This window comes from Ovis aries, chromosome 18, assembly GCF_016772045.2.
Source record: "Ovis aries strain OAR_USU_Benz2616 breed Rambouillet chromosome 18, ARS-UI_Ramb_v3.0, whole genome shotgun sequence".
Classification (NCBI taxonomy): domain Eukaryota; kingdom Metazoa; phylum Chordata; class Mammalia; order Artiodactyla; family Bovidae; genus Ovis; species Ovis aries.
In genome coordinates, this window is record NC_056071.1 from 15,761,031 (window position 1) to 15,780,239 (window position 19,209).

Below are 19,209 nucleotides of genomic sequence, written 5' to 3' on the forward strand. Positions count from 1 at the left end.
GCCCAGGCCCACAGAGCTGGGGTTTTTTTTTTTTCCAGTTGAAAATAGTTAAACAGGAAAATCAACCAACCAGCGTAAGGTCCTGGAAGTAACACTGGAACAGAAAGGGCATGGGAGAGGGTCCTGAGTATTCAGATGGTAGCCTCTCTGATTTTCATTAAGAAACCCAGGAAAGACTCAGGAGAGGTTTTTCATTTGCCCTTTAAGAGATTGAAGAAGTCAAACCTGTTATAAAATCAGAGAAGGAAGCAATGAGGGAGAAAAAAATATAAGTTCAATGATTGTGTTAATCAGGGTCGACCAGAGAACCAGAACCAGTAGGAAGGTTATTTCAGGGAATGGCTTGCACACATGTGGGGACTTAGCTAAGCAAGTCCAAAATTTGGAGGGCGAGAGTGGAAGAGAAGATGGGGGCAAGCTGAAGCTCCCCTGGACAGGAGGGGCAGTCCCGCGCTGGATGGACTCCGCAGCCACAGGCTGACACTGTCCTCTTCGGGAGGGTTTCTTCTCTCTCCAGGGGAATCTCAGCTTTGTCTTTAAAGCCTTCCAGCCGGCTTGGAATCCAGCCTTCCCAGATTCACCAGGATAATCTTCCTTATTAAATCAACTGATTAGGCCCTTTAATTACATCTGCAGAAAAGCCATCACAATGAGGGCAAAGATGGAAGGGAGTTGTCTTAAATGATGCAAGGACAACCAGAATGCCATAGCATAATTAAATTCAGATTGGGGACAAAGGACCCGATTGACCTCATAGGAAATGCAGTTAGTGATCTGAATAGCAAAGTTGAGCAGCTCTCACAGTTACAGAGAAAACACAAAGATCGCAAGAGAGAAAACAGAACAGAGGTCAGTTCTAAATTGTCGATCTTCTGGATTTTAAACTGAGATGAAAGGAACAAAAGCAATGATGAAAGTGTGTGTTAGGTAAGAAAAATTACTTTTGGAGAAAAACAAGAGAAGGTGCTTAAGCTACAGTATAAGAATGCTTGTGTGATTGATTTTTTTTTTTTTTTTTTTTTTTACAAAAAGAGATGGGATGGAGGAACGGAGAGGGATTGGTTTCTAGACTCAAGACAGAAGCATCTTCAGATCTTGCTGATTTTTGCTGTGGGCAGTTATTAACCTGTTTTCATCCACAGAAAGAGGATAGAAGGTGAAGGTGAAGTCGCTCAGTCGTTTCCGACTCTTTACGACCCCATGGACTGTAACCTACTAGGCTTCTCCGTCCATGGGATTCTCCAGGCAAGAATACTGGAGTGGGTTGCCATTTCCTTCTCTAGGGGATCTTCCCGACCCAGGGATCGAACCCGGGTCTCCCGCATTGGAGGCAGACGCTTTACCCTCTGAGCCACCAGGGAAGCCCCAGAAAGAGGATAACGAGGCCTTATAGGGTAATTGTGAGAACGGAAAGAGTGAATACAGAGCGCCTGGCGCAGTGCATGGCATTGAGCAGCCTTTGCCGGACGTTACTGTTCTTATTACCTGTTGATCGCAGAGAGGGGCGGCCTAAAAGCAGACGTGGCACCTTCCTGAGGACTGTAGGATGAGATTCGGGGTCCTCCGGGTGCTGGATTGGGGTGCCAGCTTCAAGCAGGTGTATTGCCTTGTTGTTGGAACTCTGCCTTTTGAAGGCTGAGCTGACTCAGAGCAAGTGAGGGATGAGGAAGACTGGGGTTGCACAGGAACTGCTTTGAGGAGGTGCCATCTAGTGAGACCGGATTAACCAGTCTGTAAAAAATCCCCGAGTTCCCTGGCAGTGCCTTATTCGCTTTTTTGTATTTGGTAAGGATGTCAGAGTGCCTGTGAACAAGCGCAAGGCACAAGTCACGTGGTGACACTTGCCCTTTTCTGGAAACTCTTTCCGTCTCTCCTCTGGCCTGGCCACCTGCTCCGAGGTGTTGATTCACACGGGTGCCCACACATGCACTGGTTCCTTCCATAATGTTGATGTCTTTCCAGCCTCTGCCTCTGTCACCCATCATCTAAACATTTAGTGTGCTGAGTTCTGTAAGGACAGTGTCAAATACGAAAGATGGTTTTTGCCTCCCAGGAGACTTAGCCCGGCAGTAAGGAGACTAGACTAAGGTACGTGTAACGTTAGAAGACAGTGCAGTTCACAATTGCAGAGTTGCGATGCATTTATTCTTACCCTGCTGCTCACGTCTGAAGCATCAGGGACTGAAATGTAAGGGGAAATCACTGGGGTCCAAGAAGGGTGGGCGTGCCCGGTGGGGTAGGTCGAGCCCTCCGGGAAGCTTTGGAGAATGAGAGATGTTAGCGCAGCTGAGGGGGGCGAAAGCAGGCACAACCCCAGGGCACCATTCCCATTCCGGACTCTGAGTGGTACTCCCTGGGGTCAGGTAAGCCCAGCCTCATCATTCCAAGTCGGGCAAGGCGCAGAGAGTGTTGTCGCGAACCTGGATTGTGATTAGAGGTCAGGAGGGACAGAGCAGAGAGCGGGAAAGGGCAGGAAGGCAACATTCACTGAACACCGCTGCAGCCTTCACCTGACAAACGTCTCGCCCACCCCTCTGAGCTGTTATTGCGGCCGTGGGAGCCGCTCCAGGGAGGCCGGGAGGGGAGCTCCAAGAGCTGAAACGGGTTGTGTCCAGTCACACGGGCAGTAAATGCCAAATGGGAACCCAGGTTGGTCTGACTCCAAAGCCCTTCCTCACTCTGCCACTGTCAGAGTGACCCTGTACCAAGAAGAGGCCTTCGCCTCAGGTGAGACAGGCACGTAGTTTTCCTTCTGAGACTGTTAGCTTATCCTCTTGGAGTTGGTCTTTCTTATTATGCCTGAAGATGCATTTCTTTCTTAAACAAACAACAAAAAAAGCTGCCACTGCCAGCAGTTTGATTTGCCCTTCATGTGGGAGAATAAAAAGACCTGTGTGTACTTAACAAGCAGAACCTGTTTTTAGTGTTTAACTAGCCAAGTCCTCTCTGGGTTATATATTTTAAGTAATTATACTTTTTGATACACCCATCTAAGCCCCAGCAACTGTTCCCCATGGATCCTGATCCCCATGTAGCGAGGCTGCATTGACTTCTTAAGTGTTTTCTGTCTGTCTGTCTGTCTTCCTCCCTCCCTCCCTTCCCATATGTGTGCAGTCACCCTTAACGTCTGCATTAAATCAGAATATAGAAATGGTTCCTCTTTTGTAGGACTGTCTCCTATAGGAGATTTGGCCTCTCATCCTTTTTTCTAGCTTCGTTTTGTCTTTGAGAGATGATTCTACTCTGCCACGGTAAAATTGTTCATGTTATATGTTGAGGCTTAATGGTATGCTCTCAGGGGCTTGGAGGCAGTGGCGGTAACCTGAACCATCCCTTTCTTCTTTTGCTCTGGGTTTTCACGTTCTCCTCCCTGATCTTCGTCTTGTCCACTGTCTGCAGATGGTGGCCCCCGAGAGACGTTGATGCATTTTGCTGTGCGGCTGGGGCTGCTGAGGTTGACGTGGTTCCTGCTGCAGAAGCCAGGTGGCCGCGGAGCTCTGAGCATCCACAACCAGGAAGGAGCGACACCTGTGAGCCTGGCCTTGGAGCGGGGTTATCACAAGCTGCACAGGCTCCTGACCGAGTAAGTGCGCTTTCTCCCATTTCCTCCTCCTGGGCTGGCCCCGCCCCCGATTCACAGTAACCCCGCCCATGTGGCATCTCCAGCCTTAGCTGGGAAGTAAACCCTCAACTCTGGGCCTTGCCTTTCGCTGGAGGTCGGTAAGCTTGCTCCTGCTTAGCACTTCATTGTCTGAGAGGAACACACGTAAGTCACCTTCCCTTTTTTTCTCTTTCCTCAGCTTTCTCTGCCCTCACTGTTTCTTGCCTCTTAAATTTTACTGAAAACTCAGAATAAGTCTGGTCTGTAGGGGTAGCACTCTATGAACCAGGGCATCCAGTTTCCCCAGCTTAGTCCAAGAGGGAACAGTCTTTCTGTGCCATATATATTTTTTTCCCCCGATATACACTTGAACTTCAATTCTTAGTTGAAGTTCTTTAATTCTTGAAAGAGTTAACCCGAAACAAATACTTGTAATAATTGCATATAGAAAGTATACTGAACCACTAAGTTTTGGTTTGAATGTAATTTCTATAAATAAAATTGAGAGCAGTGGTCTCTTCATACAAGGAGCAGTGAGAAGCAGCCGAGTTGTCCTGGAAACGTGCTGTCGGAAACCCTGCCTGTGTGTCTGTGGGACCAGTTGTTAGACATTCTGACTCTTCAGAGAGTGCTTGGAAGGAAGGCCGTTCGTCAAAACATTCAAAGAGTTTGTCTTCCTTTTTTCTTGAGTAAATAGAAAAATGCATTAGAGAGCCAACAATTTTTTTTTAACTTCTTATTTGGTATTGGGGTATCACACAAAAACAGTTGTGATAGTTTCAGATGAACAGTGAAGGGACTCAGCCATCCATATACATGTATCCATTCTCGTCAGCCAGTAAATTAAGTAAGTCTTTGCAAATTCTCGGGTATCTTACCCATGTTAGATTCGATTTAGTTGCTTTTTATTTTTCACTCTTCTAAACTGTGTGTGTGTGTGGTGGGGGGTAGTCTGGAAGGGCCCAGAAGAGATCTCAATGTAATATAACTTCTGTAATACAAATGGGGTTGGGGGTATTTGTTTTTCTTTACCTGCCCCATGGTTAAAACATCCCCAATCACTCCAAACAGCAGGCTCCTTGCGGAAAGCTTTCTGATGGGTGCCTCCGATCCAGTGACAAGCGGGAGGGGGCACACTTCATGTCAGATGAGCTGTGGATATTTGAGCTCTCCCAGGACAGTATTCCAGAGGGCAACGCGTTCCTTTCCCTCGCACTTCCCATCTGGCCACGACTGGATTCCTTCTGCTTGTCTGCCTTACGGCCTCCGGAAGACAGGCCTCGTCCCAGAAGTTGAGACCATCAATTCCATATTACTGCCGTGAAGTTCAAGTGCAGTTTTCTCCAGATTCAGTCTTAGAGCGCAGAGGTTTTGCCGGGAACCAGAGTTGGTTACGGATTGCCATCCAGATGGGGAAATAGAATGATTACAACAGCTTCTTTATATGCCAGGAGAGGATGTCACAAGACCATTCTTGCAGCACAGCTTTAAGGAAACTAGTGTGTTTTTGGAGGAAAGACTTTGCCTTGCTTTATACTGCCACCTCTGTTACATGTGAGACAGCCGCTTAGCTCCTTCCGAAAGGGAGTAGGTAAAGGAAAGCCAACTTGAGAAGTCTCGACCACAGTGGGGCTACAGCAGGGCAGTAGCAGCACCCGGTCACAGATCTAACTCTGAGCTGAGATTGTTCTGGCTGTTACTGTTCTGCAGCCTCGAAAAAGTGCCAAGTCCTAATTGTTCTTCAGTCACTAAGTCGTGTCCCACTCTTTGCCACCCATGGACTGCAGCACGCCAGGCTTCCCTGTCCTTCACTATCTCCCAGAGTTTGCTCAAATTCATGTCCATTGAGTCAGTGATGCCATCCAACCATCTCATTCTCTGTCATCCCCCTCTCCTGCCACTTTCAATCTTTCCCAGCATCAGGGTCTTTTCAGTGAGTCAGCTCTTCACTGCAGGTGGCCAAAGTATTGGAGCTTCAGCTTCAGCATCAGTCCTTCCAATGAATATTCAGGGTTGATTTCCTTTAGGATGGACTGGTTGGATCTCCTTGCAGTCCAAGGCACTCTCAAGAGTCATAGTTAGCAATTTAAGAAATGATCAGGAGGTGATTTTACTACATCCCTCACTCTTCTGTGATGTCAGTAGACTTCTAGAATTTCCAGCATAAAGAGTCAGAGGAGATGAGATCATCTTTTCAGATGAGGAAGCTGAGATCCAGAGTGGCAGAGTGAGGGGATAAGAGTGACAAGGTGGCTGAGCCAGAAACAGAAGGCACATCTCCTGAGAGGCTAGCCAGAGTGGCCAGGCTCCCCGCTAAGATTCGGAGAACCCAAGAGGAGGCTTCCTGGGATCCACAGCCTTTGAAATTAACAGAAGTTATTGCGTGTGTGTTTCTGAATAAAGAGTTCGTTTTGTGAAATTCACAGTGAGATTTGTGGGGAGTTAAGAATTACTGCGCTGTGTGATGGTTATCTCTCTTAGTTGTTCACTGAAATCTTTAGACCTGGGTATGCTTACCCCTTCTCCCTTTCAAACTGTAAATTCTCACGTAGGCCTGTCTCTTATCCTCCCATTGCAGTTAATATGAAATTGAAGTATCGTTTGTATCCATTTTACATTAATTATAACTGTTTACAGTTTAGCCTTAGCTGAAACATCAACTTTATTTCAGTCCCTTTATACCTCTCCCAAGAGAAATCTGTGGTTTTGATTCTTTGCTGCTTATACCGAGTGTTTTGAGCAGGGAACTGAAGGGTGCTGTGCTGATTTGGGTCCAAGTTCTTTCTGTGTTTGTGTCCCTAAGGCTTATTTCCATAGTCTGTTTTGACTGACTGAGTCATTTCTATGTGAAATGTGCTTCGGGTTAAAAGCTTTCTCTTAAGTAAGACTCATGTCTATAGGGAACCTCTGTTTAGGACATTTTGGGGAGTTCCCCTTTCCTGTAACCTGTAGCTATTAATTTTCACTTTGTTCAGTGACAGGGAAGAAAGAGATCTTGTTGACTTACAGCTCTTTTGCTTTAGTTTTTATTTTGACTAGGGCTGCTCAGGTGGCTTGGCTGTGAAGAGCTTGCCGGCCAGTGCGGGAGACACAGGAGATGTGGGTTCAGTCCCTGGGTTGGGGAGATCCCCTGGAATAGGAAATGGCACCCCACTGCAGTATTCGTGGCTAGAAAACTCCCTGGACAGAGGAGCCTGGTGGGCCATGGTCCATGAGGTCACAGGGTTGGACACACGTCTTCATATTTTGATTTACATTGTGAATATGGATGCATTTGTAATCTGAAAATTCCCCTTAAGTAAAATGTTACCAGTTTTGCCTGAGAAATCTTACTCCTCGAAGAAGACCCTGCACCTCTGCTCCTGCTTCTTTGAGGTGGATGCACGGTCATCTCCCATGTTTTGAGGAGCTGGTTGCACACCCCGCCCAAGGCCCTCAGTGATGGGCAGAGCAGGGAGACGACCCAGGCTCTTAGGTTAGGGTGCTCGGGAATGACGGCGTTAGAGAAGCGCTGCATCAGCATCGTCTAACAGGAGGATGTTCGAGCTGGGAGCTACCTGATATCTCGTTCATTGAGTGACAAATAAGAAACCTTAGGACCTGGGTCACTCATCAGAGCTGAGACCCAGAGGCAATTCATGGTACAGCCAAAGTGTGCAAACTTTGGGGTCAAATCTGAGTTTGTGTTTTGGCTCTGCCATTTTTAGCTGTGTTAGTTTGGACCCATGAAGTAACTTTTCCTCTCTGAGCTTCAGTAATATCGGCTTCGTAGAATGATGACTGACGGCTGGGCATGTACAGTGTCAGAAATCAGGGGTATTGATCACAGGGTTTATGGTCATTTCTTGGAACACACAAAGGAGCTATAAATATATATCAGCTTGAAGAGAGACAGTATAGTATGGTGGAATTGCTTACGGATGAAAAACTTATATCTGAATTTCCCCACTTAGTAGCACAAGTGACTCAGAAAAAGTCACTTTCCCACTTGAGTCTCATGCTTCTCCTCCCTCATGGATAATAGCTCGTCTGTCTACACCATAGGTTGTTAGAACCAAGTGAGATTTGTGCAGATACCTTATTAAAGACTCTGCACGAAAGTGCCCTGTGTAGTCATAAAATCACTGAAATGATTTTCACTGATCAGTGAAGCTCACCTTCCCATTGATGGATCTGCCTACACTATCCTTTTTTAAATGTTAATTATAGTTGTCTGCGAATCACAATCAGTAGAGAGGTCGAGAGAGTTGTAGCAGAGCAGTCTGGTTTTGAGTCCAGGGTCTGCCTGTGTAGAGCTAGAGCTGCGTGGTGTTGGGTGATCCACTCATGTAGAGCCTTAGTGCCTGTTTATAACATGGGAAGAATAAGAGGGACCGTCTTCAGGGAGGGGCTTTGAGAAAAGAATAGATAGCATTTCAGGGAGTGGGCACAGCACAGTGGCTGACATAGATGTCATCTGCCCTTTTCTTATTTTTCCGTTCATTCTTTAATTGTCCTTTCCTTCATATATTAAGAAAAATATGGCCAAAATGTTGGAAGTCTTTTCAGGTCGTGTTTGAACATTGCTGTTTGATAAGAGTTTGAAATTATTTCCCAGTGTAGCAGATAACACTTTAAAAGATTAGTGTAGTTCTCTGATACATAACAGTGATGTCGGTGCCTCTGGGTTGTTGGAACTAGATGGGTAAGGAATCATTTACAGTGCTATCACCCTTACAGGAAGAGTTATTTCTTTGAGGAATTTCCACTCCCCAGTGTTGACATAAAAGTGCTGAAATATTTTATTTGCCCAAACAGTGAGTTTGAAAGTATTTGTCCTAACAGTACTTCACCTCCTTTTCCGTATCAGTTCAACAAATCTCTATTTGTTGAATGCCTGCAGTGCCCTAGAAATCATGGTTGGTACGTTGCAGGTCATACTTCATTTTAACCTTATTACAGCCTTGTGAAATAGGTTTTATCTGTTTTATAGATGAAATATAGAGGCTCAGAGAATTGAAGTAATTGGCCCAAGGCTTTATAGAAACGGCGGAACTCCTGGTACACACGCAATGTGGAATTGCCAGGGCACCGTACTTCCCTCAGTGCAGATTTGACAGGAGGCAGACTTGGGAAGGGCCCCTGGGATGCTGGGTGAGTGGCACTCACTCAGGGACAACCAGCTTTCAGTTTAGTCCCAGCCTGTACTCTCCCAAGCAGTGCAAGATCGTCACTAAAATAACCTAATGTTTATATTTCCCATCATACGGTTTTAAATCTATTTTTTCGTTACCCGTAGGCTACCTTTTTGCATTTCGATTCTCCCAACAGCCTAGTGAGTGAGTAGGGTAGGTATTGTTTTCCCCGTTTTATAATCGGGGGAACTGAGGCCAGAGAGGTGAAGTGAGTTGCCCAGCATCACGAGGCTACACACCAGGCCCAGAGTCCAGTGTGCCCGGGCGGGGTTGGCACGACTTCGTGTGCAGGGCAGAGACCCGGCCTGGCAGACCGAGGCTCTCCGCGGGTGGTTCATGCCGCAGCATCCGCAGCGGTGACCCTGCTCTGAGAGTCTGGGGGTGTGGCGTCCACGCCCACCTTCTGACACCTTTGTTCTTAAAACCCGAGTTCAGGGTCAGGTGGTAGAGTAACTGATACTCAAGTGTACGCGTTTCCCGACGGGACCCAGTCCTGTTGAGCAGGACGACCTGTGAACACAGTGGTTGCCTTTTCAGGGTCCTCTTCAAGTACTTGACAAGTGGGTCCTTGGTAGCCCATCAGCTGCAAAACAAGTGTGTAGGCTTTGCCTTTGCTTACGAGGAGAAAGGATGAACAGATGTACAAACTTAGATTCAAATTGATGGACAAAGCAAACGATTTTTTAACTTTACGTTTCTCTAGCCCAAGTCCTATCCAGCCATATGTTTGTCTGTCCATCCCTCTCTCCCTCCGTGTATCCATTCCCTCATCCTCTTTTCTCATTGTGTCACCTGGGGCTTTTGTGTTTTGGTCAAGACAGGATGGTAGAATTGAGTGGAAACTAGGCTGGTAACAGTAACTGAGTGTTGAATACCTGCTGCGTTGGCACTTTACACTGTGTACTTAAAACCTCTTAGCAAATGTCTCAGATAGAGTTAATACAGGTAGTATCAGTATTTTTTCTACAGATGAGAAGACAGACCCAGAAAGGCTAGTTTGCCCAAGGCCATGTGGTTAGTAAATTGGCATTATTCACAAGTTTGTGTATTGGTTGTTTTAAAACTCTTAATACAGTTTTATGAGGAGGTGTTTTTGGTAAAATTGTCAGAGTTTTAACCAAACTAATGATTCATAGATTTGGTTTTCAGTAACGCCCCCCTTTTCCCCCTTCCTTTTTTGGTAAATTTCTAACCTGAAGCATTTTAAGAATTTTGACATTTCATTGTTTGCTTTGTTAAAAAGCCATTCAGCTACTAATCTCAGGATTTCCTTATCTGGCAACCTGCTGGCAAATTGCAAAATGAACTCTCTGTGGATAATGTTTGTGTTTATCTAACAATTACACTGGTTACCATTTATTATATTTGTGTCAGGCATTTTGGGTAAATTCTCATGTATTTCTCCTCTCCCAAACCCTTTGGGGGTGGGCACGTTATCCTCAGGTCACAGGTGATCACCATAGCTGGCGAGTAATGGGGCAGTAATTTTAACCAGATCAGAAGTCTAAGTTAAAACCCATGGTCTTTTGTACTACCTTGGTCTTTCTAAGCAGGTGAGTGGGTCCTTGTAGTTGGTTGGAACAACAGAGCCATTCCACATGTCTTGTGACTCCTACTGTGCACGTCTTTTCCCCGCTGCAGTATGCATGCAAACAGTCCCAGCCTGTGTTTATTCTTGGTGTAACATTTACGCCTCAGAGGTTTTCTTCAAAGAATTACGAATTTACACAGCTTAATTAGTGGCGACAAAGTTTCTGTGGCCAACAGCACATGGTATTGAAAGCATTTCTGACTTGACTACAGACCCAGGTGGAAGAAAACGTGGAACCAGAGCATAGGGCTTGATGGGTGTTTGTGAGAAAATGAGGATCTGTTGGCACTCTCTACTCTCTAAGGAGCACACACCTTTAGTATACACATTATTTTCATTTGATGAATTTTGAAATTTCCTTAAAGACATACCAGGACAAAGAATGACTTGAACATCTTACTTGCATTTATTATTAACAGAAATGAAAATGATTTTTAAGCAAAGAAAATAAGGAATGTTGAATAAACCTGTGTGGCTAAAATCAGTATTTAGCCAAAGCTGACTATCACCAGTGTAGAATGAAGTTGTCTTGTATACAAATAAATATGAAACAGTATAAAAACGTAATTCTATGTGTTTACTAACGTTTAATAGTTTTTAAAGTCTTATAGTAGAAAAGCAGTAATTTCTCAGCATCACCAGCTTCTATCTGCATTGCTCTTGATTCCTTAACAGCTTACTCACTTTCTGTTGACACACTAGTGTCCCTAAACAGGTATGTGTTAGAAAATTATAATTCAGGAGAGTTCTTCCAGAACATGTTTTCTAAGAGGAATTTTGTACCTAGGATTCTTGATTTAGTGATTCTCAAAGGTTCTTGAACTGCTGAACTTGGTTAGCACTAGAAAAGTCACTTTGGCAAGGTTTTACTCAATGGTTTTATTGTCCATACACACTTTATACACCATTTATAAAGGGCTTGAGCATCCCTGGATATAGGTATAGGTGGGGGGTCTTGGAACCAATTCCTGCAGATACAGAGGCATGGGTGTGTATTGTGATGTCCTTGAAGTATTCTTAATAATACTGTTGTTTTGACATTTGATTAGCAAAACGTATTTGAGGTACCTCATTTTTTCCTGTTATTTCTTTATACATTTATATCTGGATTGAGGATAATTTGTCATAGTGACTATACATGGGTTTGGCATGTCTCCTCTTTGTAAAATTTGGAGGTGGCAACATTGACTTTTCAGCTTTTATTTTTTCTAAGACATGAATCATTTACAAATAGAATCTTCCTTGAAAGGCACATGGCTTAAATGGAATGAGAGATGTGCAAATTAAAGCATTTATTCCAGTCAGTGTTTATTTGGTGTTGTGAACAAGTTAGCAAACAGTTAATCAGAATTAGAGTTTTTATATATCCTAACATAATTCTGAAAGAGATGGGAATACCAGACCACCTGACCTGCCTCTTGAGAAACCTATATGCAGGTCAGGAAGCAACAGTTAGAACTGGAAATGGAACAACAGACTGGTTCCAAATAGGAAAAGGAGTACGTCAAGGCTGTATATTGTCACCCTGCTTATTTAACTTCTATGCAGAGTACATCAGGAGAAACGCTGGGCTGGAAGAAGCACAAGCTGGAATCAAGATTGCCGGGAGAAATATCAAGAACCTCAGACATGCAGATGACTCCACCCTGATGGCAGAAAGTGAAGAGGAACTAAAAAGCCTCTTGATGAAAGTGAAAGAGGAGAGTGAAAACGTTGGTTTAAAGCTCAACATTCAGAAAACGAAGATCATGGCATCTGGTCCCATCACTTCATGGGAAATAGATGGGGAAACAGTGGAAACAGTGTCAGGCTTTGTTTTTTTTTTTTTTGATCCAAACTCACTGCAGATGGTGATTGCAGTCATGAAATTAAAAGACGCTTACTCCTTGGAAGAAAAGTTATGACCAACCTAGACAGCATATTCAAAAGCAGAGATATTACTTTGCCAACAAAGGTCCATCTAGTCAAGGCTATGGTTTTTCCTGTGGTCATGTATGGATGTGAGAGTTGGACTGTGAAGAAAGCTGAGCGCCAAAGAATTGATGCTTTTGAACTGTGGTGTTGGATAAGACTCTTGAGAGTCCCTTGGACTGCAAGGAGATCCAACCAGTCCATCCTAAAGGAGACCAGTCCTGGGTGTTCGTTGGAAGGACTGATGCTGAGGCTGAAACTCCAGTACTTTGGCCACCTCATGGGAAGAGTTGACTCATTGGAAAAGACCCTGATGCTGGGAGGGGTTGGGGGCAGAGGAGGAGAAGGGGACGACAGAGGATGAGATGGCTGGATGGCATCCCTGACTCGATGTACATGAGTTTGAGTGAACGCTGGGAGTTGGTGATGGACAGGGAGGCCTGGCGTGCTGTGGTTCATGGGGTCGCAAAGAGTCGGACACGACTGAACGACTGAACTGAATATAATTCTTCCTTGTATCTTTTTTTTTTTTTGTAAACAGCAGTGGCTCAGAAAAGGTAAGATGATCTTCATAAAGTTATCTAGCCAGACCATTCTTTCATTATTCATATTAACTGTCAAGCTGTTTCTCTATTAATTTAACCATCTGAAACACTCTTGTATAGTGCGTAGTGGCATTAATGAGTTTTCTCAATCACTAAATATTGCGGTGTTTTACTCTTAACAGTAAATACACGTATGCTCTAATTGGTTATTAGAATTTTTGTAGCCAGAGTGTATAAGGAGTTGTGCTCTTTATGTACTTGATCGCTGATCACATACACGTTGGGTAGGCATTCAGCTGTTTGGCTTTAAATAATAGCAAAGCAGAACTTGAATGCACCCCTGTTGTTTGTCATCTGTGAACCTGTTTTCCTCATCTGTGACATAGGAAGTCACAGCACGTACCTCATAGGTCTGTTCAGATTAAATGAGAGCATGCCTGTGCAGTTCTCAGGAACTCAGCCCATCGCTTTATTTGGACAGCGAGGAACAAAGATGCACGGGCACTCAGCTTAGTGTGACCGTGACACCTCTCCGCACCACCACCCAGCTTCTAAAAACGTCTTTTCTGGTCAGGTTCACCGCACAACTGCAGTGCTATCTCGTGAAACAGCAGGGAGCCGAGAGTCCTGTTTCCTTCTAGCGGTAGAGTGGTTTAGGGGTGGCTGCCTGACCGTTACCCCATAAGCAGAGTCTCCGTGCCTTTTTCTTTTTAAATGTCTAATACTCAGAAACTGCCTTCTGGTTTATTCATTAGAGTCACACCACCCCTGGCATCCCATGGAGTCACAGTTTATTGAGCACTTTGGGAGAACCAGATGCTATGCTGGTAACACTTTACAAAGTCAAGGTCGCTTGATCTCACAGCAAACCTAGTATTCCCACTCTATAGACAGGGAAACGGAGCTGCTGAGAAATTGAAGCATGACTAGCCCAAGATCCTGCAGCTGGTACAGTCTGAATAGGGAGTCAAACCAAGTCTGTCAGACTTTCCAACTCATGTTCTAACCATCGCCTTATAAACTTGTGCTTTAAATTATTCAGCAGCATAGAATCTGTGCCAAATTGCTGATACAGAGTAGTTGTTCAAATGATGGGCTCTTCTTCCTTTGTGCTGTTCCCATTCGGGTCGTTAAGGGCAGATGGCTGTACTGTGTCAAAAAGGAAGGAGTATCAGTGCTGAGAATCTGCACGTGTGTGTGGAGCATAAGTTGTCCCGCGGTGTGTTAACACCTAAGGTAGTGGCTTTCTGTTCAGTTTAAGATGGATCAGTGCTCTGCCTCCCTCCTCCCCCTCTCTCCTCCCCCTCCCGCCCCCCTCCCCCTCCCGCCTCCCCTCTGCTGACGCTTGCCTTCTCTCGCTCCATCTCCGTGGAGCTGTGGTTGACGCCGTAGGACTCCTTGAGGTCTGGCACTGTGAGGGTGATGTGGTTTCATGGAAGATGTTGCAGTAACCCTCAAATACGGAACTAGGTGCTGCACTTCCTGTCAGAAGTAGACTCAGCAAAACACGCCTTTGAGGAGACCTGACCTGGCCGTTCCTCCTCGTTCCTCTTAAGCCAGGACCCAAATAGGATGGGCTTGCGGTACTCGTGGTGCGTGGGCAGCCGTGAGTGAGTATCAGGTTCCAAATGGGTGTGCTGCCGACCTTCGCTGTTTATTCTCTGCCATTTGATGGGGCCTTTTGCTGTATCTCAGCAAGTGTCTTTGAGCTTCCTCCCCAAATGACTCGTGTTGTTAGTACCGGAAAAATGTTTTTCTCTGCAGTTGATTTGACAGGGTTTTACATGTGTGTTAGCATCAAACTGAACTTTCTTTTTGAGTTGCGACACAAGCTGAGAAGGCGGAGGATGACTGGTGGTTGACAGTTGTGTAACAGCTGGAACGCTGGCAAATTAGCCGAAGTTCATTCTGGGCTTACTGAATTTTGTTGTACCACATACAGAGACCTTGAGGTTTGGAGCCAGCCATGGATTCTCCATTTGGATGATGTAACCCTTCCTCTGAGGAATGGCCTCTTAGTTTGTGCTTTTCTACAGTTGAAAACTTGCTATGGATATTATAAACATTCTGACAGAAAGCCCACTATACCCGACTGTGGTGATTTAGTCGCTAAGTTTTATCTGACTCTTGGGGCCACATGGCCGGTGTAGCCTGCCAGACTCCTCTGTGGGATTTCCCAGGCAAGAATACTAGAGCGGGTTGCCATTTCCTTCTCCAGGGAATCTTCCCAACCCAGGGATTGAACCTGAGTCTCCTGTGTTGCAGGAAAATCCTTTACCCACTCAGCTATGAGGGAAGCCCCTACTATACCCGACATCTGACTAGATTCTGGTAAGTATTATAGCGGACTTAGAATTTTCAGAATTTGAATGTGTCCTCATGATTTGACGTGGGCTTTCGTCATGGCTCAGATGACAAAGAATCCACCTGCAGTGCAGGAGACCTGGGTTCCATCCCTGGGTCAGGAAGATCCCCTGGAGGAGGAATGGTTTCCCACTCCAGTATCCTTGCCTGGAGAGTCCCCTGGACAGCAGAGCCTGGTGGGCTACAGTCCGTGTGGTCACAGAGTCAGACACGATTCACACTAACACTTCATTTCACTTCATGATTGGACAGTGTTGGGGGGGTCTGTCACTGTGGATAGTCTAAAGCGGTACAGAAGTTTTGGAATTAGATCTGAATTAGTACAGATTCTGGGTGGTTCACTTACTGTGGACTGGGGCTAGTTATTCCTACAGCCTCATTGTCCTCACAGGAAAAATGAGAACACAGTAGCCCGTGTGTCCGTCGTTGTGGAGAGCAGAAGTCAGCGCTGTCCACCTCATACGGCACTACTAGACTTGCCTGGTGGCTCAGATGGTAGACTCTCCCTGCGGTGGAGACCTGGGTTCGGACCCTGGGTCGGGAAGGTCCCCGGGAGGAGGGCATGGCAACGCACCCCAACCTGGGAAATCCCATGGACTGAGGAGCCTGGCGGGCTGTGGTCTGTGGAGTCACCAAGAGTCTGGCACGACCAAAGCTGCTACCACTAACTAACCATACTACTAGTATCACTAGTTTCATTCTTTTCTTCCCCCTCCCCACCCCTGTCGCTTACTTCTTCCAGTATGTTCTCATCCCACTGGGAAGACAATTCTAGTTCCTGCATGATTGGCGAAGCTCTGTGAGATCTGAGTTGTGTAGAACCCTCAGACCTCGTTTCGTAACATTCCTTCATTTCCGTCGCCTTCCCTGCACAGCCACGCTGGCCTCAGCCGCGCTGGCCAGCTGCTTGCCATCTCTCAGGTTCTTTGTACTTGCTGAACCCTTTGCCTCATGCATTCTGTCCGCAGCTTCACATGCTTGCTCTTTGATGTGGTTCTGATCAATTGCTGTATCTTCTCAGACCATTTTCTGGCACCTGTCTGCAGTGCCAGTCTCTCCACTCCAAGGAATTTTCTGCCATAAGCACCTTGTTTTATTTGCTCTAAAACACTTACGTCTAACTGTAATCATACCCCTCTACACTGTAACCTCCAGTATGGTAGGAATCTTGGCTATCTCATTTATTCGTCAATATTATTTCTCGCACCTGAAAACATAGTCGATACTGCATGAGTATGCATGTTTGAATAAATGAAAAAATGTATAGCCTAGACCATCTTCTGAAAATGTATGTGTTTTTATTGTTTTTTTTTTGTTGTTGTTGTTTTTTAAGATAATCCTGAAATAAGAACTTAAGAGTACAGAGAAGACTAAATTCCTGTAGAAATGCATTTGTAACACAGTGGCATACCGCCTGTAGTGCTATCTTTTCAGTGGACTTCTGGAAGCATTTTATTTGGTATTAGAAAACAAGCAATCATATAGATCTTAATACATTTTCGTATGTAGAGAAACAGTATTTTTGTAATTGCTACACATATAACCCAGTTTGCTCCTATTTAATAGGATATAGATTTTCGTTTTAAGGTTGTACAGAGTAAGGTAAAATTTTCTGTATATTTATATTGGAAATATCTTCTGGGATCTTTTTATAAGCAGACCATTTTAGAGAATATGTGCCAATATGCAGATAGTTCTGTTACCTTTTTAACCGGTAATCTAAAGAAGCATTTAGCTTTTCTTTTAGCTCATTAATCCACATGAGTTACTAAACTGCTTTGGAATAGATTGCATGGAATGAATATATATATATATATATATTTTAAAAAATCATGTTTTAGCCCTCAGGCAGCCCTAACTCTGTGAAACCTTGTTTGGTTTACCTGAACTTTGTTCTCCATCTACATGTAGAACATCAACCTTGTCACCTGGAATATTGCAAGTATTTATAATGAAAGAACTCTGAAAAACTGAGTCCTACTGTTCAGTGTATGGTAGTCCCTCAGGACCTGCCACTCATACCAATATCCATGAATGCTCAAGTCCCATAGTTGGCCATCTGTAGCTGTAACTCTGTAGCCTGTTTCAGGCAGCTGTAAATTGTGTTGTACTTCAGTGGATTTATTGAAAAATATTTGCATGTATGTGAGACCCATACAGCTCAAACCTGAGTTGTTCAGGAATCAGCTGTATCATTTTTACTATGTACTGTGATTAGCTGCCTATATTTCACATTTTATTAAAGAAAATCATGTCATTAGTGAAAGAAGCTCTTTGTGACGTGCCTGTTAAAGTAGATTTTTAGATGCTTTTGGTTTTCTAAAAATAGTTATTAAACACTGGTTGGGACCAAACTTTTAAAGAACTCTTGAATGTTCTTGAGTTAGTTTCCAGGCCTATGTGAAGTATTCCTTGGGAGAAAAGGAAATTTGTCCAGTGGGTCTGTAGCTGGTACCACATTCCATGTTTCCATCCATGCCATGATGTTTCTTTCTGCTGCCACTGGCCTGTCTCCCCAGAGTCTGTAGATTTTGGGAATGTGAAGTGTGGTTCCTGGCAGACTGGAGGGATCACTGCAGTTCAGCATGGGGCAGGCCCTGAATCAGGGCTGGTCTGCCAGCTCTTTGCCCTGCTCCATGATGAGATCAGTATGAAGTAGATTGAGAGTATGTGTTTAGAAACTTTATATCTGACATGGGCTTCCCAGGTAGCACAGCGGTAAAGAATCCGCCTTCCAAGGCAGGAGATGCAAGAGATGCAGGTTCGATCTCTGGGTCAGGAAGATCTCCTGGAGGAGGAAATGGGAACCCATTCCAGTGTTCTTGCCTGAGAAATTCCAAGGGCAGAGGAGCCTGGCGGGCCACAGTCCATGGGATCAAAACGAGTCGGACATGATTGAGCAGCTGAACACACACACAGTAATTAGAATAATTGTGTATCAGTTGAATCTGTTAAAGCTTTGGGCATAAGTTTTTTGTATAAGTTTTGTTTTTTTCCAGTAATTTTTAGAATTTTTATTTTTGTGATGAATAGGAAATTTTAACAAATCTGACCCTTCATAAATAGTTTGAGTTCACACCTGATGCATTTAATCTACTTATTTTGCAGTGCTATAAATCAGGGAGAGTGGATCAATGTTTTATGGTTTCTGTGTAAGTAACAGAGTTTCTGGGAAAAAAGTAGAGGAGAGTTACCTGGAAAAATGTCACCTGTAGGCCGTGACCAGTCTTTATTTTGACTTCTTTTACCTGTCTGATTGCTTCTAAATAAGATTAACCATTTCATCAATTGAATTATGAAAAGTGCTGAATAAGGGCAGTGGGACTTATAAAGATAGACAAGATCATTAGAAGTTTGTTAGACTCAAGTATGGCTTCCTTTCTTAAATTTTCTTTTTTTAAATGACCGTAACATACTATAACAGAGAAGCCAATGGCACCCCGCTCCAGTACTCTTGCCTGGAAAATCCCATGAACGGAGGAGCCTGGAAGGCTGCAGTCCATGGGGTCGCTGAGGGTTGGACGTGACTGAGCAACTTCACTTTGACTTTTCACTTTCATGCATTTGAGAAGGAAATGGCAACCCACTCCAGTGTTCTTGCCTGGAGAATCCCAGGGACGGGGGAGCCTGGTGGGCTGTCGTCTATGGGGTCGCACAGAGTTGGACACGACTGAAGTGACTTAGCAGCAGCAGCAACATACTATAAAGTCACATGAACTTCATGCCTGAAGATGAGTCCTACCCAGATTAATGAACTAAAATTAGTTTTTCTTTTTCCTGAACTGGAAAAGCTAGTCTGCAGAGTGACGACTTGTGATTAAAGTTATTGGTTTGTATAAGTAAGGCAAATAGTTTATCTTTAGAATCATGAAATCTTCACTGTTTGAAGCCTGTTAATCAGCTGATTTAATGGTCACCGTTACTCTGAAGTTTGGGATTCGTATTTAGCTCTCAATCTTTCTGTCATACTGAGTTTCAAATGCTTGTCAGAAAAAATGGATTTGTACTCCTTTCCCTCTGTTG

At 44.5% G+C, this 19,209-nt stretch overlaps 1 protein-coding gene across 12 annotated transcripts in view; it reads left to right on the top strand.

Annotated features, from left to right (window-relative positions):
* Positions 1 to 19,209, top strand: part of AKAP13 (A-kinase anchoring protein 13) — a 320,810-nt gene that overhangs the window by 142,376 nt on the left and 159,225 nt on the right. For 11 of the 12 annotated variants that reach the window (XM_060402005.1, XM_027975368.2, XM_060402001.1 and 8 more), the window contains one exon: positions 3,400 to 3,583. In XM_060402005.1, coding sequence (XP_060257988.1) covers positions 3,400 to 3,583 — 184 coding nt within the window. Of the gene's footprint in view, positions 1 to 3,399; positions 3,584 to 3,689; positions 3,767 to 11,914; positions 14,433 to 19,209 lie in introns of those variants that run through there. The other variant, XM_060402006.1, reaches the window with a different exon arrangement.